Source organism: Pogonomyrmex barbatus, unplaced genomic scaffold (assembly GCF_055798465.1).
Source record: "Pogonomyrmex barbatus isolate J1 unplaced genomic scaffold, ASM5579846v1 scaffold4, whole genome shotgun sequence".
Taxonomy (NCBI): Eukaryota; Metazoa; Arthropoda; class Insecta; order Hymenoptera; family Formicidae; genus Pogonomyrmex; species Pogonomyrmex barbatus.
In genome coordinates, this window is record NW_028297138.1 from 7,790,074 (window position 1) to 7,817,273 (window position 27,200).

Here is a 27,200-nt window from a genome sequence, read left to right on the forward strand (position 1 = left end):
ACGCGAGGGAGACGCTTTCGGTCCAGGACTGATCCCGTTACGAGCCGAGGATCCTCTGACATTTACGCCGCCCGCGAGTCACTCGAGCGGATCGCGACACGGATCCCACATTCCACTGCACCGCCGACTGTTTGTTTCCCTGCTTACGTCACTCCCTAACCCCGATCACGGCAATCAACAGGGGATGGATGGATGGATGGATGGATGGACTGTGTCCCGTGTCGCCGTGCGCGTCCGTGACGCGATCTCTGCTCGCGATCGGACGCGCTCGGCGACGTTCGGCGAGCGGAGCGTTTTCCCGCCTCGTCTCCTGAAAGCGCATTCCCTCTCGAAATTGTAATCTGAATTTTAAATGTCTCTCGTGTTACATTGCGTAGGACATCGTAAACGGAATTCTACTCTGAATTCTGGAAAGAATAATCGATTTCTCAAAAAGGTTTTTCAACATGGATTATTCAAACGAGCTTCATTATAGAATTATTAGATTTATAATTTTGTATTGCTTTTTGTTATATATAGTAAATTATGAATAGAATTCTATCCTGAGTGCTGGCAAGAAGCCATTGTAAAAGTCTTTTAGCTGTGGATCATTAAGTAAGCTTTGTAATAGAATTATAGATTTCTCCTTTGTAATTGCAAAACGTGACTTATTCGAGCGAGTTTCTTATTAGAGCGAACGAACGCTTCTATGAATATCATTTTTATCGAATCAATATCCATAGACGAGGGCGAAATCAAGTTTCACAGAAACTTAAATAGATTTTTCTTGCGAAGGTAAAAACTTGAAAGATAACTTCAAGTAAAAAAACTCGAGGAAATGATTCGGGAAGATTTATAAGAGCAATCTTCTTTATGTTTTTTTTTTTTAAATGTTCATTATTTTTCAAAACTTTGCGAGAGTAGAGTATGTTTATTTTATTTTAAGTGTGGAAAATGTGAGAAAGAGAATGTTTAAATAAAGCGAGTAGAATATATAGATCTTCTTTTTTATATCACTTTTTACATTTTCCGCACTTAAAATAAGTGCGTACTTGATATATGTAAGAGGAAGAAGTTTAATAAAAATGTAACTTGACAAAAAAAAATACAATGTTTTTCTGTCATGCTGATTATTTCAGTCGCAAGAATCTGGAATACAGCCTGTGATATTTTAGATGAAAAACATTTCCAAGAGGTTTATATTCCGGATACTCAGGATACTTTATCCTTAAAATTTTATCACACATGCGTATATCTACATGTCTAATGTAAACTAGCTTTCATCTAACAATAATAAAAAAAATAGAGATTTTCCTAAGAGATAAAAAAATTAAAGAAGAAAACTGTTTCAGAAAAAAATATATAAAAGGAGATGTATTATATGAGAAAGAGGATGTATATATTTCCTAACGTTCGTTTCTATCAGATTAACTTTTTCGATTTAACTTATTTCTTATCTTTTTTAGGTCTGGGAATTAGAAAAAGATAAAGAATAGATGAAACCGAGATCCGAGATTAAGATCTGACTTAAAAGTAAATCAAATCAAGATTAAGGTTTCTATATTGGCAGAAGTGGACAAGACACTTTAGGGCAATACGAAGGTATAATAAAGACACATAACAAGTTCAGTTAGCGTATACAAGCAAAATTGCATTACTACCACATACGCTCGATTGTTGCGTTTGTAACTTTTGTCTTGCATTCCTAGTTTTTGTAAACATTCGAAAGTACTCCACACAGCAGAAATGCCCAAAATACATAGGAATGTCCTAAAGATATGATAATATCTTTATGACATATTTTGGTCGTTTCTGCTGTGTGGGATCACGAAATAAAGAAATATACGTACAGTCGACAGAAGAAAAAAAAATATATACATGTTTTTACAGTAAAGTAAGGAGCAGAATGCATTCAACGGATACATCCACATTATGCTGGTGCCCTTACCATGTTTAACCTAAAATTAATCTAACAGGGAAGATTTAACGAAGAATCTGCCCGTCGTCAGCATTCTCCAAATGCAAATGTCATTTAGGACGTTAAACGCAACCATCGTCGACACGACTCGCGAATGAATTCGACGTTGTCTGGCATATTGATGAACGCGAGCGATTGTGATTCTCTTCCGCTCTCTTTCTTTTATTTTTTACATTTCGCGAAAACCAAAGTGGAATCTCCGAAGAGAAGAATGGCCACGCTAAGTCTAATTTCCGCAACCATTCAATTTCTTGCGCACTAGCGCCAGCTGAGAAATGTGTAGATGTGAACTATGTATGGTCAAATTCTCATGATTCTCAATAATTCTCAGATCATCAAAAGAACTTGGAAATAATTGAAGAATATCCAGTAAATACAAAGTAACCTTACAATAAATTATAATTAACATTAATTAATTATAATTAATATTATAATTTTCTATTCAGCATGCAATGTGTATCATATTAGATTATTTATATTGCTGAGTGAAATAATAATATTGATGTAATGTTACTGTTAATTTTGTGTCTGCTGGAATACTGATATTATCGATTATTAATATAAATTTTTGATTGCTATAAATACGCGAATAATGAATTATTCAATTCATAATTCTTTTATGTATATCCAGTAAACGATAATATTATATTAATGTTACAAATTCCTATTCAGCAATGTATAATGTACAATATTATATCATATTTATATTGCTGAGTGGGAAATTATAATATCGGTGTAATGTTACTGTTTGTGTTTACTGAACAAATGCTTTATAGATAAGCGTACATTCTCATGACGCTTTGATCATATACAGCGTTGCAAAATTATAATTTTTTGTACAGTTATCATTTTCATGGATAATCAAACACAGATAACAACTATAAAAATGTAATTTTAAATAAAATTAAAAATTTAATTATTCATAATCTTTAATAGGTCTATGGCTGTAAAAAAAAGGCTGGTGTGGTTTCATATTTTCATGTTTCTCTGACAAAAGAATGAAAACATAAGTAAGCTACAATTTGCAGAAAATGAGGAAAACAAAATAATACGATCTCTACGATTTTAAGTCTTACAGTTGACAATTTTCTCGACCGAGAAATTAAAGTTAAAGTCGGGGATGATAAGACCGGCCCTAAAAAAAGGGAGCAGCCGAAAGAGCAAGGGAAACATCTCGCAGCGCTGAGAGATCGATACATCGTTGGACGGACGCCAGAGTTTTTCGATGTCTCGAAATTCGAAATTTCACGAGTGCCGCGAGCTTGGTGAATTCTCCATCGCGATGGTGTGACGAGTGGTGAGTGCTGACCGGTGGCTTCCATTTTGAGAGACACACATTCCCCGGCTCGCAGACGCGATCCTGTTGTTGTTCGCGTACGCGTGATTTCGACTCGGTGTCTCGACATCGGTGGGTGCCGAAGAATCCTTCGACGTGACCCCGCGGAGTCACGACACGGCGAGAAAGTAACGCGAGAACCGACACGATGCAGGGTACCATAATTGAAAATCTGAGCGGCAAGAAGCTCTCGATATTGGTGATCCTCTTGATAATCGCACAAATAGTTTGCTTCCTAATTGGCGGTTTAATCGGTGAGTAGAGCATCACTCACGTGAACATCTTCGCAAATACGTATCATCGTCATTCGTATAGTGATTAACGTACGGTATATAAATATATTGTAAATATACTATGTCTACTCCATATTCCTTTTTTATATTTTTTCCATATATCTTTTTATCTATATTATGTTATATACTATTATTGTATAAATTATTAATAATAAAATAATGTGTTGTTGAGCAATTTTAAGATTGTGTGTACGTTAAAATTACTATGTTGAAGTCACTTTTGTTTCTTATGTTTATTTCTATCAATGTATCAATTGAATTTAATTTCGATTTAATTTATTCGTCGTCTCTTTCTAATTTTTAGAACTAAGTAAAAGATAAAAAGTAAGTTAAACTGATATTATAAGTAATTTAGGTAGAAATGGATGTTACTTACGTTAACCCGATAAGTTTAGACATTTTGTAATTCTCGTCGAAATTTAGAATAGAATTACATCCGTAATTTTTTATATCTTATATATATATATATATGTAATATAAAAATTACTTGAAGAATTACAATTACAGAGACATATAAAAAATATGTATACACACATATATATAGGAAACATAAAATTCTATTCATGAAAATTTGAAGCAAGTTAAATATATTTTTAAATAGGCATTAAAATAGGATTTTATTTGTAACTTTATCCTATATTTCGATATATGTTTTTTATATATTTTAGTATTTTAATTCTTCAAATGATAATTATTACATAAAATTAGAAATAGAATTCTACTCTGAATTCTGACAGGAATTGTCTCTTTAAAGTAAGAATTTAAAAAATATAATAATAAATTTTTATCAATATAAAAATTTTTACCAATGTAATTATTCGTTAGACGAATTTCTGCAAAACATGATGATATATAATTGATTTTAGCACCTACGCCTGCTAGTAGCCAAAATATTCTTGGCACACCCTGCAAATATGTTAGCGTTAATGGGTCTCATGACGAAAACAAATGGTTTTACTCGAGAGGAGAAGGTTCTTGCACTCCTGTCGACATGCATCACTTTAGTTTAGACACTCATCAGCAGGCTTATCAAGTTGTATACACGTTTCAGGTATATAATTTTCCAAATTACATACAGTAATAATTATAAAAAAATATTTTGAAACCAATAAACCTCTCTTTTAGATGCCCGTACCTCGGAATAGCATGCAGCTTGACTATTCGAGATGGCAGCAAAATTTGATAGGTGTTTTGCAAGTGGATATATCTTATATTAGCCAGATTGAAGTTGGTAATGTATCTATTACCGCTTATTTTTCTTAACTTCTTTTTTTACAATTCTGGCAGATATGATTCTGATTTTCTCTGTAGCCCCTAGGACGAAAATAACATTGGACGCACGACTGGCATATCGAAACAAAGGTGATCCAGATAATGCATGGAAACCATACGCTGCTTCTATCGTAGAAAGAATTTTGGATTGCAGCATAGACAAGGTGAGTACATTTATTTACACAATATTATTAGTGTAGGAACTTGGAAAAATTAATCGAATTCGAATTCCTTATTTACAAACATTTAATCTGTACTATTATATTAGAGTTTAGTAAATGAATACAAATTGATAAATCTATAATTTATTCTAGCCGCTGGAGCACTACAATTACAACTGTAGCGTTATGCCATTATTTGAACTAGGATCTTTGTATCATGATTATTATTTGTTAAATATTCGTCTTCCTTCTGATACTAATAAAAACCAAGGATTGGGACACATTGTGGATTTGTGGCTTACAGTAAGTAATCAGAAATAGTAAAATTCTCATAATATTGTGAATGATAAGTACTTTGATAAAAATTATTTAACTTAATGTATCATTTGTGACATAGGCTATTAATCAAAATGGTGGATTCACAAAGGTATGGGTGAGTCTAAAGACTGTTTATTTCCCAATAGTACTAGGTGTTTTGGCTTGGTATTGGAGGAGAGTGTACATGCTATCCAGATCGCCCGCACTTTTGGAGTACATGCTCTTAGCTTTGGGTTCTGCGTTAACATTTTTAAATCGTATGTAAATTGATTATTTGATTTACAATTCTCCAACTTTCCTATTCACCTAATACTTATCTCTAAATCATTATTATCATTTTAGTACCTTTGGAATATTTAACACTTGCTTACGACATGCCATTTATGCTTTTGCTGGGTGATATTCGACAAGGAGTATTTTATGCAACGTTATTATCATTCTGGCTTGTATTTGCTGGTGAACACTTGATGGTAAGACAATAGTGAATTTTTTTTTAAATCGCTTTCATCATTACATTAGCAATGACATATCTTTTTTGTTTTATAATATACACATCTTTTGGATTTTCCTAGATTCAGGTGAGTTTTAAAGGATAAATTTCTATATATTTTCTTAGTATTGAGAGACACAAACTTTAATAACATATTTTATAGGAGGGTGAACAAAGTAATTCATTAAAATGTTACTGGCGACATCTTTCTGCAGTGGGTACCGGTTGTCTCTCGCTGTTCGTATTTGATATGTGCGAACGTGGTGTACAATTAAGAAATCCATTTTACTCAATTTGGGTTACCGACCTTGGCACAAAATTGGCAGTATCCTTTTAAACCGTCTATATTTAAATTTTTCAAAACAAACTTTAAAATAACTCTTTGAGTCAGTTTCCTTAATCAAACAACAGCTCTCTTTCATTATCTTGGCTGGTATATCGGCCGGAGTGTATTTGCTATTTTTATCTTATATGATATGGAAAGTATTCATGAATATCAGCGCGAAGAGAGCCGTTTTACCTAGCATGAGCTCAGCGCGACGCCTGCATTACGAGGGAGTCATATACCGTTTTAAATTCTTAATGATTGCAACATTATTATGCGCTTCATTAACTGTTATAGGTTTTATACTAGGACAGGTAAAAAAATAATATATTTTAGTTACTTTTAATTAACTATATATTATTAACTATATATATTATTCCTGGATAGGTTGCGGAAGGTCAGTGGAAATGGGATGAAGATTTACAATTAGAAATGACGTCTGCCTTTTTCACTGGAGTGTATGGAATGTGGAATATTTATATTATTGCATTATTATGTCTTTACGCACCTTCTCATAAGCAATGGCCCATTGAACCGTCAGGTAAATATTTCTGATAAATAAAATATATATTTGAGATTTTTATTATATAATTATTAATTTATTATATAATTAGATTTTTATTATATAATTTATTTCGTTTAAGTGTATATATCCAATTTTTTTAAATAATAGAATTACAAAAGTTTTGCAAATAAAAGTTGTTTCATGTAAAAAGTTATATATAATTACTTAAGTAAAAGTTAAATTATTTAAATTATTTTTAACTTTTGTAATATATATTATTTTATTTTTTTATTATATTTTTTTAATAAGGATTTTATTTTTTTAAATAGAATAATATATCTATTTTATTATAATATTAGAAAATATATCATTACACAAAAAGATGAAATGGAAATTAATAAAATTTTATAAACTTGAGACGCGATAATCCAGTAACATAGCTTTTATGATTTTTCGCTTGTGATTTTTTTTACAATTACATTTATAACAAGCATACATTTTAAAACAAGCTAGTTTTCAAATATCAAAATACAAAATACACAAAAACTATAGGAAAAAATAACAATTGGTATAAAAACAATAATATCACAAATATTTAAAAATGTCGAAAAAGAATTTATATCCTCGCAGGAAAAATATGTAAATAATGGTGGTCACCCGTAAAAAGGTGATAATTATTATAAAGTTTTATTTACACAATATGAAAATCGAAATAAGGTTTAGTGCATTTTAAATAAAGATTAATATTTACTTTTTTATTAGAAATGTCACATTTTTTATATCATGAACAAAAATTACTGAAATCATACTTTATTGAAATCATACATTATTGGATTTGTTATAAAATATTTCAAAACTAATAAAATACTAATAACTAATAAAATAAATATATTATTTTATTCTAAAATAAAATAAAAATAAAATTAAAAAAACAAAAATTAATTAAAAATTTTTGTTTAAATCATTATATCTTTTTATATCCTTTTATTTAAAAATTTGTTTATAATTATTATTTTAAAAAGTAACAAACACAATGTATATTATAATCGTTATATACTAAATTCTAAATTTTATGTTCAAATGTTTTTATAGTTATTACACGATAACATTGCTATTTCAATTTTTAGAAAACAGTGTCAGTGAAGAAATCGAATTTTCTCCTTTGCCAACCGATCCAAATGAGATGCTGTCTCTAACTGCATTCGCACGAAAAACAGCAGTAGAGTAAAGTATACATTTCTATTTATGTACATTTTGTAAGAAACAAGACAACACGATAACAAAACTCTACTTAATATTTAATGTACTTAATTGTTATAGGTAGAATTTGTAAGTAGGGCTGTATCTAGATTTTTCACTACCTATTAGGAATCCAATGACTGATAATACTCCTCTAGTAACACAATTTTATATGCCAAATTTAATTATTTATTACTTCCAACGTTTTTGTATGTTTTTTATATATCTATTTATAATATTATATTATCTATAATAAGAGAATAAGTCATTTCATCTCAAGATTTATTGACATTTGTCATAAATACAAACTTCGAAGTGTATTTAATAAGATTTGGTTTTTATATAAGAATTTTATATAAGAAAGCGTAATGCATTATAAATATATATAAACAAATACAAAATGATGTATAATAGTTAAAATCACGTACTTAAAAGAGCGATATCAAAATTATCACAGTAAAAATTATAAACGTCTAATCGTGTTATTTTAATATAACATTCTCTTCATTGACACAAAGACATTGTTATATTAATATTCTCTACATGTTTTTAAAACTGCAAAAATACTGCCTAAACGACAATCAAACTTCCAAATCAAATGTTTATGCGAATGAGATGAAATGACTTTATGTAATAAACAGCGACTAATTGATAATTGAGATAGGACTTACACAGTATTATGTAAATGTATTATTTAGGATTTATTTCTACATTTCTACAAAGCTTTTAATAGATAAAGTATATCTTCTAATTAATCAATGAAAATCTTTTTTTGATGTTTAAAGTATCGTCAATCCGAATAGATTTATTTAACTGATATATTTAACTTTTTTTACTGAATGACTTTGAATGAAGTTTCAAAATTATGAAATTTTAGAAACATGAAATGAGGTTTGAATTCAATATCTATTGAATTAACAATCAGTCGCTCTATTAACCACATCGGATCATCTGAATGAAATGTTGAGAGAAAAAGTTAGAGAAAGAATTTTTCTTTGGCATATTTTTTATATAATAAGATTTTTAAAACATCTTTCAGTATTATATGTTAGTATTATATGTTATAGTAGCGACAGTGTCTGCACTAATCTAATAAATCATATTTTATATTAACATGTGACGTGTCCGTTAGCGTAAGAGCTGTAATTATTACGTACTTAAATAATTAATTAATCTTAAATTAATCTTGAACATTTGAAGATATAGCATTCCAATCTTATAAGATGTTGTAATAAACAGTAGATGCGTTTATATAAGTAACTTATATCTAATCAGCTAAAAAGCAATGTCACGAATAGATTTTAGAAAATGAATTTATATTAAGAATTCGAAAACATATGTTTTTTATTAACTTGTCATATGTCAAGCGTAAGGTGCGTGCAGAGAGGAAAGTAATTTTTACGTCTCAATTCAAATTAAATGAAAAGCCTCGTATGATATCTTATTATATTATACATATCATTATTGGGCATTCATCTATCATTTGTAACAATGTATTTTATCATGATCGATAGTATTAAGAGTCAGTGTTCATAATTTATTACAGCATGCTTTTTGAAAATAACAACTCTACATGGAAAGTATGTGCCAATTTACTTAAGTCTGACATTTAATAGCATCAGTTTTCTATTATATACATATTGTTATATATCAAGTACTAAGTCTTTCACATTTTAGATGCACTACAAATATAAGAAATTTTTGCACGATTTTCATAAACAAAATTAGATTTAGAACTATTTGGTAATACTTTACTGATAATTGTACGTATTTAATATAATATCGAGATATTTAATGTAGTACTTAAAAAAAGGCACTGATCGTATAGTAGCATTTTACAAACAAGGTGCAATAGAGTTTTCCTCCGTATATCGACTTCATGCTAGTGCGTATTAATCAAGTAACATAGCGATGTTTAAATTAGGCATGCGTAAAGTGAAGTTTATAGAATTAATTATTTTGCTTTTATAAATAATTAATTCACATCGCTCCTTAAACAGCGCCCCAATAATTAGTTCAAGATCTGGTTTCACTAATAATTATCATTGTTTCATCATTATAAAAGAAATGTATCGAAAGTAACTGTATTTATAAGTGATTCCATACAACTGTACATCGCCTTGCATTCGCAACCATTTTTATATAATTTAATAATTTTTATACACTTTTTAAATAAAGGAATTTGTTGTAATCAGTTCTGCATATGCGATTCAACACATCTGACAGAATAAAAATTTGAATTGCAATAAATCTTCAAATACATAAATTATATATTGGAAAAATGAAGTCTATGTCGGACATGAAGATTGAGGATTACAAACTGAAAATTAGAATTCGACCAATCAGAACAAAAAAATTAAAATCAAGATTAAACAATAAATAAAGAGATTTTACTGATCAAAAAGTTAAAATAATATCAATGAGGGTCGACACTGAATGTATGTGTGTAAATTAAAAATATAAAAAAAATTAATTAAAAATTAATTCAATTAAGTTACCTGATTGGATGAATTTTAATTTTTAGTTTGCAATTTTTGATTCAAATTTAACTTTATTGACGTTAAAAATTCCCGCCGCGCGTTCGCGATAGGAAATGGCGTCGCATCGCGTTCGACTCGCTTGCGGACAGCTTCACTCGAAAGATTTCCAGAAATCGTGCGCAGGCGCCGTTGTCGTTGCTCGTCGGAGGCAGCAGCGTCGACCAGACCAGGAGAGTCCAGTGTGCAAGCAACGAGAACGCAATCAGATGGTGGCGAAGATCGTGGATTGACAGATCGCGGGGTGTACGAGAGCGAGAGAGAGTGAGAGAGGGAGCGCGCGCGCGCGAGAGAGAGAAGGAAGGCGTTTACGCGACGGCGGTTGGCGTTAGGCTCTCTCTCTGGCAGGAGGACAGAACAGTTTTTTTCCGTGTATACGCGCACGCGAGCCAAAAAGATAGGCGAGGAAAAGAGAAAAACGAAGGGAGAGAGAGAGAGAGAGAGAGAAATCCTCGAGTGGAGAAGCACGGCAGTCGATGTACGCGATACGTCTTGTCATCGACGACGTTAACGAAATGATACTCTAGCCTCCCTGTGGCTTTCTTGGCCTGGTCCGCGCGAGAAGGGAGATCGACGATAGGATTCTTGGAGCAGGAGGTGATCTCAAAGAGGAGAAGAAAGAGGAGGACGATTCCTCTCGTCTGGTAGTAGAGCTTTTTTTCTGCACGAGCAGAGAACAAGGGGAAAGAGAGACGCACGGATCGCTTGTGTACTTATACATACATAAAGAAAAAGAGAGAGAGAGAGAGAGAGAGTTGTGCACGCACGCTTACAGCGCGCTTCGTGGAGGAGGGAAACGAAGGAAGGAAGAAAGGAAGAAAGGAGAGAACGGACGCGGAACGCAACGCAACGCAGACGAGAACGCAGTTTTCACTTCATGGTGGATTATTCCACGTTCGCGTCGAATCGCGATCGTTGACGTCTCGTTTCGTCTCGTCTCGTCTCGTCTCGTCCCGTCCCATCCCATCCCATCCCATCCCATCCCATCCCATCCCATCCCGTCTCGTCCCGTCCCTTCCTGTCTCGTCCCGTTTCGTCTCGTCTCGTCGCGTCTCGTCCCGTTTCGTCTCGTCTCGCGTCGTCTCGCGTTCTCGCCCTTCGATTAGGGCGAGTCTTACGCCAGGATCCATTCGATCGACTGGTCGATCGTCGTGTTTGCGAGCACGCTGTCTTTGTTTTTTCCCCTCTTCTCTTTTCCTTTCCGTCGCGCGACGTCCGTGTGCCTCGTCTCTCTCTCTCTCTCTCTCTCTCTCTCTCTCTCTCTCTCTCTCTCTCTCTCTCTTTCCCCCTCCCCCATGCCCGTGCTCTCCCCCTTTCTTCGCTCTTGCTGATTCTCTTTCTCTCTCTCTCTCTCTCTCTCTCAGTCGTTCAGTGCGCTGAACATACGCTCGGTTTAACATTATCGTCGGGGACAGAAGTGCGCGTCGTCGGAGTGCCGAAGTACGGCCGCGAGGAGAGTTCGCGATCGTTCCCTCACGCGCCAGAAGAGTAATCGACGCGGGGCACTTATCCAGAGGGCCCTCCCAGGGGCACGACGGACTGCCTGTCGGGCTCAGCTGATCCACGCGCAGCGGGAGAAGGAGAAAGAGGAGGTGGAGAAGAGGAGGAGGAGGTGGAGGAGAAGAAGGAGGAGGAGGCGGAGGTAGTGGTAGTGGTGGAGGACGCTACCAGGAGCGCCGCGGGGCGAGGAAGGGCCCCTGACGAACTCAGCACCGTCGACGATCGAGCAGCACCGATAAATATGTCGTCCCCCAGCGCCGGCAAGCGACGCATGGACACGGACGTTATCAAACTGTATCCTTGGAGAGCTGCTTTATGAAAGCCCCCCTCTCGTCCCCCCTTCTTCCACAGGCGCTGGCTGGCTGTGTGTCCGATAAGTACACCTCGTGCGATCTTATACGCTTGTCGCGTAGCGGTGGCGCACGTGAGAGCGCGAGTCGCGATCGCGTCGCGCTTCCTCGCACGCGCGCGTGTATACGCGTATGTGTGTGGGTGTGCGTGTGTATGTGTTTCGCACAGGGTGCTGGAAAAGCTTACACGCTCGGGTAGACCTCGTCCGCGGATCCTTTGATCTTATTACAGATTGGCGCTCAGAATTTGGCTCAGAGATTGACTCAGACTACTTTGTCGTTTTTCCCATTAAACGGCCTCGTATTGAATAAAGTTAGAAAAGCAGAGTTCTCTGAAGAGAAGATTGAAAAATTCCTCTTTGGATGTTAGAGAAGGACTGAGGTATACTCGTGATTTTCCCCCTCGATTCTGCCAAGATCTTGTTTTCGATTCTTGTTTGACAAATATGACGGAAAAACCTTCCGCGTCAGTCTGATACTGTTTTTAGATTGGCCTCCGCGAGCGATTTCTCTTAAGAATCTGAATAACATTTACATGGCCTCCTAGTTTTCGATATCATGCACGAAAATGATCAAATGTGTTTAAATTTCGTGTTTAAATTTCATCAACGTCTATTGGATGTAAACAGATTTAAGGAATTTCTTGTTTTGTATTTTGAGAATAATTTGTAAATCTGTTCAAATTTTTATATTCGTGAAGCGTTCTTGTCTTCTTTTTTAATTGCTAATGGATAAATAAATATATGTAAACCTATCGACAAAAAATATTTAAGAATAATGATTTAAATAAGGATTGCAAGGATGTGTTGTTCTATCGCCTACCTTCTCTTATAGAATTATTAAGGAATTATCAAGGAATTTCTGCAAATTTTGCTATCCCTCCCTTTTTCAATCTTCAGCATCTAGATAGATTTTTTGGCACCCTGTGTTCTATTGATATGAGAGAGCATGTACACGTGGTAAACTGCTGGCTCGCTTATCGAGCGTAATAGTCTTTATGATAACAGTTATATTATTGGCAGCGATTGTCGTCAAAGCTTGCGAGCGGTGTGGGAAAAAGAAACTCTTTTTTTCCGCGTAGCCGAGTGGACATTTAACTCGTCTCCAAATCGCCGCTTGGTCGGTGTTTAGGCCACAGCTGTTTTTAAACCAGCTGATTCCTAGGCGCTTGCGCGTGTGCGTTCGTTCGCGTGCGTAGACGAACGTGAGTGATCGAGCGAGCGAGCGAGCGGGACAAAGACACGCTCGCTCGCTGTTTGCTACTCCTTTTGTTTTCCCTCCCTCTCTCTCGCACTCTTTCTTTCTCTCTCTAGCTCTCCCTCCTCATTGTGCTTTCGAAGGCACTTCTCGTCTTTTACACCTGTCTCTGCTATTTATTTGTGTTGAAATAATCACGCATTTCGTGCCGCTATTATCGAAGGATTGATATCACGCCTGATGCTTAATGCGTATGAAATGAAACTTCCGCTTCTTTATTCTTACAACTGCCCAAAAAAAGTAACGTAACGCATGTCTGATTCTTACGATGCAGGCAAGCACACAAAAGGGTCGAGGGTTCAGGTATACAGGAGAATTTAAAAATGAAAAACTGAATCGGTTTTCCTTCCTTTTTCCTTGTCGTGACTTTGCTTATTCTCTTTACCTTCCCGTTTCCCCTTCGGATTTTCCACACTTTTCATTCCCTTTGTTCTCTGTTCTACAAATAGAGCGTTGCTCTCGAGAAGGGATCTCTCCGCTCTAAACTCGCCCCGAATTCCGTGGCCTATTCTTCGAGACGGAATCCAATGCCACAGAGCTAGAGACAGAAGGAGAGGTGTAAGAGAGAAGAGAGTAGGAGGCTGAAGAAGGAGAGTAGCGGACAGCGAGGAACATTTAATTGAGACGTCGCGTTCGTGACGAATTCGAAATGAGGCAAGCGGAGTGACAGAAGCGCCTTAATATGCGCGCGTAAAAATAAAGCGGTTGACGACGGTCTCTATATCCACTGGCCGGATCTCGCGCCGCACTGACGCACGTAATAGGACGGGTCGATATGTACATATTTCGCGTGCGGTTCGTCATGCGACGCGGCGAAAACGCGCGACGACCGCGTTTTCAGCGTCGAGACTTGCGAAGGTCAGTTACATCGGCGTTTTTTTTTCGTCGAATCCCGAACGGCGACAAAGAATTCCAATTATCGAGATCTTTCTCGGTTCGCGAACTGTGCCTCGGGATGACGCAATTTTATTTGCGATACGTCGTTGCATTGTGACACATTGTAAAAGGGGAAGAAGGAAAAAAAAGGGGGATAAATTCTTTAGCGTACGACTAACGAGAATCCAACGGAGATGACTGCTTAGACGACGAAGCGCCTCTTTCTTTTCACAAAGAACGAGTGATTAGCCAGCCGATGCGCTCGAGAGATAACGCAGATATAGAGAGAAGAAAGCAAGTTTAATTAACGCTCGATACGCGGTCGACCCGTAATCGACATTTCTTGTTCAACTCCGTAATCTCGCGATACGCGCTCCTCGCTCCTCCGGTCCTCCGTCGACAAAGAGAGGAAAAGTCCGATCCTCGATAATTCGTCGATAACACCTCTACCAATCTCTCTTTCCTTTACAGCGTGTTTACTGGGTTTTTTTTTTACATGCGTGGCGCGAGCGATAGCGCGCGCATCGGTAATATAATTCTTTTATTCATCGCGATAAACGCGACGCGCGGGTTCGAAGGTCGCTCCGCGAAGCTTCGGGGATTATTATAGAGCGACTCCGAGGAAGAGAGCTCCGTCGCTCCGGGAGATATACGGAGACAGACGCGGACGCAAATCGATACGCGCCTCGAGAAACACATCGTGCGTTTAATTATCGTACCGGGCAGAATTATCTCGTGGCAAGACGCGAGCAAGCAAGCGAGGCTAACTGTAACGATACGTTTACACGTCCCGGCGCGTGCGGTGTTACATCGTTGGGACACGATGCGTGAGATATGGATTACAGGAGGGAACGGGGGGAGGGAAAAAAGTGCAACATAATGGGCTTTGAAATAATGATTACGATACGAAGCGGATAGCGTCAAAATTAAAACGACGAGCTATCACCAGCGAGCGCGAAAAAGCGAATATCTTAATTTTAAAGAGGTTAATGTGGAATCCTATATGTACGGTAAAAGATACAAAAAGAAAGGAATTAAATCAAATAAGCAAAAATCTAATTTTCAATGGAAGATTAGATTTTTAGTCTTGAGCAAAAGTAATATTTGCGTCGATATAAATCAAAGTAAAACTAAAAATCTTCTATATGAAGATTATATAATATTCTTGTTTACATACGAGAATATTTATCTTGATCTCGGCCCAACGTTTTTTCCGTGTACCGTTCCTACGATTTTCATTTATACAATTTGATATCGCCGCTGTTTTTCGAGCCGCGCTGAAGTGACGCGGCGGTCGCTCGATTCCCGCCTCGATCGCCGAATGAAAGTCGAAGTTTCGAGAAACTCGAGGTTCTATTCTAGAACGTGCGCGACGCTACGAGGCGAACGACATGCACGTGCTTCGCCGCGTTTCTCGCGGTCCACGCGAGGCATCTTCGCGAGATGTGCGTAGCTCTCGGTGTCGCCGAGGCGCGAGCACGCAATCGTCGGGATTATTCTCGTACGCGCGAGGTGGTGGAGGTGCACCCGCGACGTGCACGTACCACTTAATCGGCGTACATCACCGCCTCATCGCGCCTTATTTTACCATAATATCGCCGCGCGCGGCGCCGGTATTCGTAACAGGTGGAATATCACGCGGCTTTATAATCCAATTTGCATCGCACCTTGGTCGCGAAGTCGCGCACGGCAAGGCTCGTTAACTCTTTTCGTTACGGCGTATTAAATTTGCCTTTCTCGAGATCGCAGCTAAACGAGAGAGCTAATTCATTTTACGATTCCCCGCGACACACACGATTCCCGGACATTTTTATAGTTTCACAACGGCGCGACGCGAGGTAACGTGGAAAATGACGATGTTACACGAATTAATGCCCGCAAAGAGTTCTTCGGATCGATCCTTCTCCGATATTCTTCATCGAACATCATGTCTCAAAGTTATTACGAACTTCTCGAGCGTTCTCGATGGAAAGAGTGAGTCATTTGGAAACTGCGTAGAATAACTAAATTAGTTTATCTGTAGCTTGAGTTTAACCTTTTCTTTATTTAAGAAAGTGCCCGAACTTAGATGTCACATTGTAATATGTTATTGAATTCATTTTTCTTATCTTTTATTTATTATCTTTTGTTTTCTTTTAAAATTATTTTAGATGAAATTTCATTTCCATTTAATTCTCATTCTCTCTGTCTTCCCCTCCCCCCTCCATTCTAATTGGTATGAATGTATATGAAAAATTGCGCGCCGCAATATATATATATATATATATATATATATATATATATATATGTATATACACACACACATACACGATTCTATTCGATATCAGGCGATTGAATTTTGATCGTGAAACGTCGGGTCGTCTTATCTCTCGAAGAGATACTGATAAACGTGCCGTGTTTATCGTGATAACAAGGCCATCGGAATAACCAGACGGTGCGCGGCGTGCATGCGATGTATCTCGGGAATTATTTGAATATTATTTTGAATATTTACTTTCGTCGCGGTGCACTGCCGATCGTGATTACCGACATCGTCCGAGCGGTGTTTATGATTTCGCGGATATTTTCAAGTCTTGTCGTCGGACTCGCATCCGCATCAAAACCGACAGGCGGACGGACAGGCGCCAGGTCCAGACCGCTGGCGAGCGGGGAAGCTGACCTTAAAATCGCACGAGATATCTTTGGTTTCGCGAATTCCGCGAAGTGTCGCGTGAAAAGCGCGTGATACAAAGCGAGCGAGCTATTTGCTCGCTTCCGGAAGGCGGAAACTCGGCGGAGAGCCTCGCCGAGAATGCAAACGGGGGCACGTGCTGGCGCTTCTCATAATTTAGATTCACCTTCGGAGATTTTTCGTGCGCGCCTCCTGAAAATTGGATGAAGTTATTTCCGAGTCAGCTGACGGAAGGATTAAAGGCGCGTGACAGCCACGGTCAATCACGATAGCTTCCTCCGTGCGCGATGCCGGCTCCTTTCCTCGTCTCGCGATATCGATCACGCCGTGTTGAGGCATGCATTAATGCCGCAAGCCGCCTCGGAACGAGCGAAACAAATTGGATGCGTTCGCGTTCGTTCCGCTGGTGCGTTTTAGAGTTTCTGGAAAGTCTTTCGTTCGCGAACGAATGTGTTAGTCATAGCAGTGACCAGTTTATTTTAAGCTGCTCGCCTCTACGTTCACTCGCCGCGTTACGCTGATATCCATCAATTCGCCACCGCGGTTTCCCTCTTTCTCCGCGGATTTTGATATTATATCGCGGTGCATCCCGACGATGATGAAATCGCGATATCGTAGATCTGAATCATCCTTTTTCCTCTTATTGTTCACTCACTCTCGTATCGTGATAGTATCGATTAAAGTAAACCTCGTTTTTTGTCCCCTCGAACAACATCGTTTCCTCGAAACGTACCCGTATTTAATTAATCGATATACGTCGATGTATCAGCTTGTGTGCAATTTTTTTTGTTAATCCTATCACATTTTCAACCGTGAGTTTCCCACGTTTTGCGGAGATTCGACGCGCGAGACATCGTCGCGATATTTTTTTCGTTTTCTCGCCGGCGTGCATCGGCGCGTAAAAGTTTAGCGCGGCCCACTTTGCTGCAAATTGCGAATTTGCCTTATACGTCGTGCTTTATACACGCGCTTTATGTACTCGGCTGAATTACAAAGTTTCGCGTACAAAGCCCTGACCAGCGACGCAATACGCGCGTGCACTCTTTGTCTTCCTTCCTCGTGGCTTCGCTCGCCCGCCCGCCAGCTGATCGACCTTACTGTGCTTCCCCCACCGTCGTTATCGTCGTCGTCGAGGAGGCGCTTCCTACGTTTTCTACATTTCCCTTCTCCCGTGCCATGCATGCGGTCGACGTCGTTTGATTCATACCGCATAAGCAGACACATTTGAGAACCTTGCGTTTCGCCGCCGCGTGACTGCGTGGGAAGAGCCGATCAGCCTTTATTCCGCGTTCGGGATGTCTCCAAGAGATCGATTTCAAAGAAATCTCGAGAACGGAGGAATTTAGAATTAGTGGGAAATTCCTTGAAAGCTATGCAACTCCCTCCTCGTTGCTTTACATTAAAAATCGATCGAGTCAAATTAACCGAATCAACCGAAAGTCTGATTTTATTCGAATTCTTGAAAATTATCTTAAATTTTTACGATATTTGATTGATGATGTACCTTAAAAGATACGGCTTGTCGAGCTCTGTAATTTTTGGCACTCGTGATGTAATGGTTGAGAGAAAACGCAGCAATTCCGGGATTTATTGCACATTGGAAGTTAACGCTTAGATAATTAATGATATTCTGAAGGTTGCTTTAAGATGACGGAAACGCGCGCTATAGACGACTCGTGGCGTTTATTTATAACGGTTTCCAAAGTCGAGTCCTATGCATCGCAGATGGTTCTCTAATTAGAGTAATTAGGCGGGTCTCTCGTTTAATGTCGATGATGCACGCGTTTCGAATGCGTCGTGGGAAGCAGCAGAGTAAATGACGGTGCAGTAGAATTTATGGTGCACGCTTTTGTGTTTTCAGCGTGCGAGTATAATTGAGTGAAGATACTAGTCTTTACTGCGGATAAATTTCTCGCTTTCTCTCTCTCTCTCTCTCTCTCTCTCTCTTTCCCCTCTCTTCCTTCCTCCCTCCCCTCCCTTTTTATATTCGAGAGAATGGTTAGCTACTTGTATCATTACGCAATATTCATTTGTCATGTCTAGGTACATGTCAAGAATTAATCTCTCGAGAGTTAAGTCACACTTTCTTTCTTTGAAGATTTTACAGTTTCTCATCAGCATTCCCAGCGTTTAGCATATACGAGTGATTCTTTTGTATTTGTAGAAAAGATCATAAAGTAATGATAATTGTTTTTATTTCGTTTTAACGCGAAGCAATGTCTTTAAAAGATCTAATATATCTAGAATTTATCATAACAATAGTAATAAATGCAAAAGATATTTTCTAACTTCTACTAGTTAAAAAAATCACGCTGCTATTTATTTTTTCGTACGATTCTATCTAACAGTATTTTGAACCCATTATATCTCTGTTTGCCCTAAATTTACTGGCAATAATCGCACGACTGTGCTCCATCGCGAATCGATACTTCACGTGACGTGGCGAGATCGTCCACAAACCGGTGAATGCAGCATCGCGAAACGGTTCGCGGTATTGTTCCACGGATTCGCCCGTTTGTTCGGAAATCACCGGCGGTGGTTACGGCTCGATCACGATAAATCGCGTCGCGATCGACAATCCCCCAACAAGATCATCGGTGACCGCGCGATCGCGCAGCTGTGTCCCGTCGGTGCACAATCCGCGGGATATCGCGCCGCAAAACTTTCCTCCTCGTCTATGCAATACCGAAATTGACTTAATCAATTATGCTGTAATTAACGAGGTGCTCGACAAAGCCAGAGACAGACAGAGGAATCGCTAATGGCTCGCCGTAATGGCTTGCGAGCGCATTTATGCGTGAGAAATGGATAAGTTGTGCGCTATTACAATTGCGGTTTTGCACCGTGACACGCGTATCGACGAGTATATTAACAATGCAGCTTCCACGTGTCGTCTCGCCGTGACGTTAATTAATATCCAGTGCGCGTGATGAAAATGCAAACCGCGCACAACACTCAGGTGAAGGTCTTCCAATCTCGTATGCGATTATCTAAGTAACGCATCACGTGGACGTCGTTTCTTCGCAAAAGAAAAAAAAATGTGCAGATTTGTCGGCAGGAATATCATTGGACATTTATGCAAAAAATGCTGTTCTTCATTTCAATTTCTAATCGGAGTGACTTTATGCGAAACGTCACGTTTCTCCTTGTCGAAACTTACGCCGAGAAACCATTGTCTTCCGTCGAGAAAAAAATACGCTATCAGAGAAAGATGCGCGATTAATCACGCGCGCAACGATCTTTCTTCTTCCGCTCTTGCGAACGCTCTTGCTGCCAAATTCTTATGGCGTTGCTTTTCTCAGGCAAATTGGCAAGATTGGATTCACTTCGACTGTGTTACATCGTGATCCCTGCGAATTTCAATTACACTATTGAGTTCTTTTCTCCTTCGTTCGTTTTTCTCTTACGGCTACGCATTAGAAAAGCCCCTAATTACATCATGATTCCTTCGACTTGGCAATCGAGTTTGCCAACATTTAATCTTCTGTGCTCTTTGGATACCTCGTGTGGTATAATGATTTCCAAATCTGAATGCAATCTAAGATAATCTACGTTCTGGAAAGCGAAGGTTTTATTACGTCTATTTCTCTTACTTTATAATCACAGTCTAAGTTTCAGAGAAACATAGATTCTTCGTATGTTTAACGGATTTTGTTTTGTGTTATTTATAAATATCTTTTATGTTTATATTTATTTACAAGGAAAACACAATTAGAAAATCAGTTTTGAACTCAAAACATTTTTACAAGTAGTTTAGAATAGTTTCAATTAACTTTAGTTAATAAAAAATTAATAAAATTATTCAAAATCAGATTACAACAATGTGTTGAAAACAATTCATTTAAAAATCAGCGAAAACAAAAATTTATCCGTGAGATGTGAATTACGATACTCGCAATCACAGTAATATTTCGAGAATAAAGACCTTTTTATAAGATTGTGACTTAATTGCGAACAACTTTATTAATTTTTTATAGAAAAACGAAGCGCCATGAATTCACTATTGTTTTATCCAGTTAATAGGAGGCTATTAACTAGATAGAGCCATTTTGAGCTACTTGTAAAAATTTTCTGAATCTAAAATTGATTTTCTAATTCGCGCAACCTCTCAGAAAAGACTCCATCAGAAATTCTTTTCGAAGGGAAAATTCCTTTCTTTCTTGAAGGGAAAATTCTTTTCCTTTTCGGAAAATTCCTTTTAGGAAAATTCTTTAAAATTCGCTTTTCTTAGCTTTTTTTATTTTGATACATGACCACGATGGTGAAAGCACATCTCGTTGGGTGAGAAGGCATTATGAGCCGATCGATTGGTATTGGACTAATACACAGGGATAGAAAGAGAAACGATAGAGATGGAAAGAGAAACGAATGTTCGCACTGTCCCTGGCTCGTTTCAGCGCTGTAAACAACAGTGTTGCGCGGGCAGGAGAGAATGTAACGGTCCCCAGGGATTGGGCAATCGTTTCCGTCGAGCCTGTTCGTTTATGGTGTATCTTGCGTTATGCCGATGGGAACGTAAAATCCTTGGAACGTTATAGCCGTTACAAACTTCCGCCCGGACAATTTCGGCGGGACGTGCCGCTCAATTGGATCAAACGTCGCGCTCGTTTTTATACGACGCATCTCGGGAAACGTTGCGCATATTTTGCTCGCTCGTCGACGCGTGAATTTATTTTACCCTCAGCGATTTCGGCGAAATTTCGTATCTCGCGGCGTCTCGTCCCGACACGTGGAACATCCGCCGTCGCGATCCGCCCCGAAATCTCGAACGTTAATTCGTTTTGAACCTTCGAACATCTGGCTCATTTTTTTCTTGTTTTTTAACAAATTTGTTTATCTCGAGATCTGATATTTTTTACTCATGACGGATAACTTGTTTTTCGATCTCTTTTTTTCTTTTTGTTCGTTTTATTTATTTTTGTACCTTTCGGCTGGTTTTCATTTCCAGTCCTCTGATGTCGATGCCATGTCGGCGCGCGTCGAAACACGGAGGCGATCTGTTCTCTAATAACGCCCGCTGGACGCGTCCGTCAGACGCACATGTCGGTCGTTCCCGGTAACAGAATGCCTTGTACCATCGTCGGCGGCGCTAATTTAGTCGTGTGTATTAGAGCACATGAATAGAGATGATCATTTGATGAGACGCACACGCGCGAGATGATATCTCCATTATTCCGCGATAATGGATGGTGGAACAGGGAAAGGTCGCCGTCGGTCTGTCGCGGATTCCTGGCCGAGGGAAAAACAGCGCGAGTCTCTCTAACGTCGCAATAATAACGGCTCACGTGGATACGCGTGCGAGTTCGAGAAATTGGCTCGGATCGCGAGGAACGCGCGCAGACGGTGATTCGACGCGATTTTCTTACGCCTCGTCATCAAAAATTTTCCTTTGTACCCTTTTTCCCTCCCCCTGCTCTTCATCCTTGCCCCTTTTCGCTCTCGAGGGAGGATACCATCGGATTTCTGTTTGAAGTGCAGACTGCAATTTTTATCGCGACGTTAGCTCGGGTTCCAGCTGACCTGCATCTATTTCGTTCGTGGCTTTCAACGTGATTGAAACGACGTTGTGAACAGGAGACAAGATGTGAAATAAAATTCACGGAGCACACGGGCGGGACAAAATATTCACAATTTTGAAATAAAAAATTCCTCTCTAGTGAAATAAAAAACCAAAAAAAAATGTAGAATTTTTTAAAAAATTTCCTCGGATAAAAGTCTCGCGTTATACAGTGCTCGCAATGTCACTGCGTAATTACGGATAATGTTGGATAATGGAGGATATTGTAATCGAGACTGATGGCAACTTCTTGGAGGGCACTCGAGATGAAACCTGGAGGCGAGGAGATCGTTATAATCAATGTCGCGTCACGTGGGCGTGTGCTATCGCGTGTGTCGCAACGAGAGAACGATTAAGGCACGCGCGTGCAAAACGGGACCTCGGCGAGACCCACGTGCGATGTCGCTGGTTTATTTCCTCGCTGGAGAGCACCCGTTCATTGTTCACGGCGACGCCGCCGCTTCTGCGTCGCGCTCGTCGAGCGGGTCCCGGGAAAGGGGGAGGACGGGCTTTGTGTGTTTACACGGGCGCACCATCGCCATCGGGTTCGAGAGCGCGAGCGGCCGTGGAATCGGGTGCATTCACGGAACGCGGTCTTGTGGATAACAAAGCTCTCGAAACCTGCCCCCGCAGGTGGGAGCGGAGCAATGCGCTCCGATATACTGAAATGTAGCCTGCAACCACTCGCCACAAGACCAGGCCGCTCACCATAATTCGTCACCATAACGCGTCGCACGTCGCGCGCGTTTGGCACGAAATCAATTTACGAAAAATTTTTCGGAAAATCTGTCCGAGTCTTTTCGGAGCGACGAGGCGGCAATCGCGGTCGTGGTATTTACGCTAAAGGTGTTCAATGATGAGTGTGTAATTTTGCTTTTGAAAATTCAACGTTAAAAAGGCTACGAACGCTATTTCTGAAAAGTTATATATTTAATATATCGATACGATAAAATTTCTTGCACACGCTTGAATACTTTGATGGCAGCGGCTGCCACTTTGATTTTTCACGGCTGACAAAATTCTACGCGGGAGGATATTAAATTAATGACGTTTTTATATTCCGCGGTAGCGTTGAAAAGCGCTACCGCGTGCGATTCACGTACGCGAGCAAGTCGTTGAATAATTTAATCAGGACGGATTTTATTGCTGCACAGCGCGGCACAGATTTTACGCGGTGATAAAGGTGTAGCTCGTAAGTGTATAACATACCACGGAAATCGCAACAATGTGCGATACCGTAAACGCGAGATTTGAGAAATGTTTAGACGCCTTTAGGTCGAACGAGATACCTCGACGATTTTTCTTGATTCTCTCGCGACGAGAGATCAGTTTGCTCGTATCACATATTACGTCATTAGGACGCATCGCGATTCGGCAATATCCGTTTTCATGATTCACTTCGTTCCATCGTCGTTGTCAAAAGATCCGCTTTTCATCATTTTACACGCGTACAATGTTTGGCTCGTAGAAAAAAATAATAACTTTAAAACGCTGTTTAGATAAGCACTTTCTAATGCACGCATCGAAAGTTTTGCTCTTACACAAGCGATAAGCGAGCCAGCAACCTCCGCCAGTTTAAACGTCCCGTTAATGGTGTACGTATGTATATGCGTGTGTATGTGTGTGTTTGTGAGAGTCTCTATTGCAATCCCCATTCTTTTTAAGCGTCTTGTATTCAGATACGAGACATCGTGACATATATCACAGTTATGCGTGGTAAATGAAATTCTGTGCCTAAGATGTGATCTGATGCCGGCGCGGATATACACGTGGTTTTTTTTTTCTAGATTAAAGTTTTCATATAAAATTCCAAATGTTTTTCTCTTTGTCTACGTTCATGCAGACGCAAAAGGTTAGCGTGAAAGAATAATGTTTGAAGCCGCGTGGTTTACCAATTCGCGTTTCAGCTACGCGAGCTCCGTCGCGTAAACGCAAAGAGGAAATGAGAGAGAAAAAAAACACAGGCGGAAAAATGATATGTTTTAGCATTGTCGCCGGAGCGTTTGTGCTCCGCGTCGGTTAGATAGCCGCGCGTTGGCTGTAACGGTCGCACAGCGGCCCGGCATAGTTTTACATCTTCTCTTACCTCTATTTCAATTTTCCAAGTGCATCGTTACGCTGATTACCGCGTCGTTTCTCGTGTCTGTCGACGGACAACCCGTGATTTGCCTCTCCCCGTCGCACGAAGAGACGCACGCGGCTCGGCGTGACGCGGCGAGATAAAGAAAGAGAGAACGACGATTTTCCTTAACATTTTTATCTCACACACAGAATAGAAAGCAAACACGAGGTGACAATCCTAGGGGGACTAAATGAATTCTCCGTTAAGTTCTACGGTCCACGAGGGAGTGAGTATCATCTTTTCACGTTACGTTATAAAGCAAAGAGCGTGCAACATGGAACTAAATTCTATTTCCAGGTTTAACTTGAAATAATCGTTTGAATCTAATTTCACCGTTCCGTATTGCACCGCATGATCGTATTATGTTTGCGATAAGTCCGCCTCCTGGTAATTAGTTTGTAACTTTGACGTGTTTGTCGTGTGTTTATCGGCGTTATAATATATTCCTTGCAATTATATAATAATTCGACCGAGTTACATGAACATTAAAAACCATTTTGCTGATATTCGATTTCATTGTTCGGCCAATTTTACACAATTTCTTTCAAACAAAATAAAAGAATTCTGATTCGATAACAACAATTCAGTGCAATTATAATGATTTTTATCATTGCAATTTTATGTGACATTGAAGCAATGCACTGTTCGATGGACGTCCTTCGAGTTGTGCCACGCTCAATTTCATAGTTTCTTACGTATCACCTTGGGGACTGTTATTATTATTATTATCATGCCGGAATTAAAGTACATGAAAGTTTATATTAAAGTACATATAAAGAGATATATAATCTAAATAACTATCTTTACGTTATAAATTGGTAATTTGACGAAACTTTACGATGCGTTTGGCAGCATGTAATTTGTTCAATCCGCGCACTTCTACCTTGCCAATTAACCGCCGCAATTTATCACGCGCGAGAAGCTCGAAAGTTTTATTACTTGCCGCCGCAAAATGGAACACAATTAAAATACGCGAATGGCGAGCGTTCAATACGTTTTCACTTCGCGATGTGCCAAGGTCCGTGCGCATCTCCCAGAACCGGAAACACTTGCGCAATCGCTTCGTACTTGAGATTTTCTCGGTTTGCCGGACATGCGTGCGAAGCGTGTTATCGATTGGCACAGCCGACTCTCGCGCGCGAAAGAAAGTTCCTTGACTCTTCGCACGACGAAAGAGATGCATTCAACTGTCCCTAAGAAACACTTTCAAGCAGATCGTGCCAAAGATACGGCACGTTGATGACGCGTCTATCCGCTTTGCCGCAGATAACGCACAGGTTGCAGACTGTTTTGTAGGCAGAACTCGGAAAAGATTATCTCGAATGTATTTAAAGATGTATTACACCTGTTTTTTTATTTATAATAAAAAAATTATAGATTAGTTTAGATCGTATTTAAAAGTAATACAAAAAATTTTGCGGCGGTTTAAATTCTGGATTAAAGATTATTTGACTATAAAATAGAAATGTGCTTTAGTAGAACTGTAAAGAAATAATGACAAAAATCTCAATTTTTTTAACATAAATATTTCAAGTATTCAAAATAATTTATGTAACGTTTCATTGTGATGCAGAGATGTTATGTAAATAACAATTAAATTTTTATTAAGGGTACAAACAAAATGAGTGATGGCACAAATAAAATTAAATTTTTATTTACAGAACAAGTAATCTCTGCATCGCAATGAAATTTTACAAATAATTTTGAATACTTAAAGTATTTATATAAAAAAATTGAGATTTTTGTCATTAGTTTTTAATTATATTTTTGTTAGAACACACTTCTGTGTATTTATTTAAATGACTTTTGATCCAAGTTCTAAACCGCCGCTAAACCTTTTTGTATTATTTTAAAATGTGATTCAGAATAATTTGTTTTTCATAATTTTTTCAGTATGTTTTTGTAAATACAAAAATTGTAAAAATATGTGTGATCATCCTTAAATGAAATTCAAGTATTTCGGTTATAAGAAGCAATCTGTGAAACTGACTCTTTTCGATTTAAATCGTGATCGTGATGCAGCCAAAATGGAAAAATGTAATGATTAATCTTAAGCAGAATGGGATTGTTCGTGAACGTGGATTTCGCGATGTTGAACCAAACGGATTTACAGAGTCGGCACTCTGTCAATTTACCGTGTTTCGCGAGTCGAATGAAATTCTATAACCGCGTAATGAGTTTCGCTTTTCCGCGCGGAGGAGGAAAGCGAGTCGTTCGAGGACGAAAGTTTCTTGAATCTCCGAATCGCGATTCTCCCGGTAAACGAATTGAAATCGTGCGACTACCTTTTGTTCGTAACGCTTTAAATTAGATCACGTTTCAGATAGGTCCTTTGAAACAGTGCAGCTGCATTCGCGAGTATAGCTTCATTTGCTTAAGACCAGATCTCTTGCTCTTTTCGACGAGATAGGCTATACTTGCAGTTGGAACATTC

At 38.7% G+C, this 27,200-nt stretch overlaps 2 protein-coding genes across 6 annotated transcripts in view; both read left to right on the top strand.

Moving 5' to 3' along the window:
- Window positions 1–201: 201 nt before the first annotated feature.
- wls (Wnt ligand secretion mediator) lies at window positions 202–10,087 on the top strand. 2 transcript variants are annotated; one of them, XM_089081229.1, is made up of 13 exons: window positions 202–336; window positions 1,446–1,581; window positions 1,870–3,547; window positions 4,453–4,637; window positions 4,712–4,817; window positions 4,898–5,022; window positions 5,173–5,322; window positions 5,417–5,594; window positions 5,680–5,807; window positions 5,991–6,152; window positions 6,239–6,466; window positions 6,540–6,693; window positions 7,785–10,087. In XM_089081229.1, the coding sequence occupies exons 3-13, from the start codon at window positions 3,442–3,444 to the stop codon at window positions 7,883–7,885; spliced, it is 1,623 nt and encodes a 540-aa protein (XP_088937355.1). In that variant the 5' UTR covers window positions 202–336; window positions 1,446–1,581; window positions 1,870–3,441; the 3' UTR covers window positions 7,886–10,087. The 2 variants fall into 2 exon arrangements, with proteins under 2 accessions (XP_088937355.1, XP_088937354.1); XM_089081228.1 differs by lacking the exon at window positions 202–336 and having other exon boundaries at window positions 393–1,581; window positions 1,870–2,967; window positions 3,036–3,547.
- A 512-nt stretch (window positions 10,088–10,599) lies between these two features.
- Window positions 10,600–27,200, top strand: part of UbcE2H (ubiquitin conjugating enzyme E2H) — a 40,059-nt gene continuing 23,458 nt past the window's right edge. The window contains exons 1-3 of one of the 4 annotated variants that reach the window (XM_089081247.1): window positions 10,600–11,142; window positions 11,798–12,227; window positions 24,916–24,992. In XM_089081247.1, the coding sequence (XP_088937373.1) occupies window positions 12,175–12,227; window positions 24,916–24,992 (130 nt within the window). In that variant the 5' untranslated portion in view covers window positions 10,600–11,142; window positions 11,798–12,174. The remainder of the gene's footprint in view (window positions 11,143–11,797; window positions 12,228–24,915; window positions 24,993–27,200) is intronic. The other 3 variants (XM_089081246.1, XM_089081249.1, XM_089081248.1) reach the window with 3 other exon arrangements.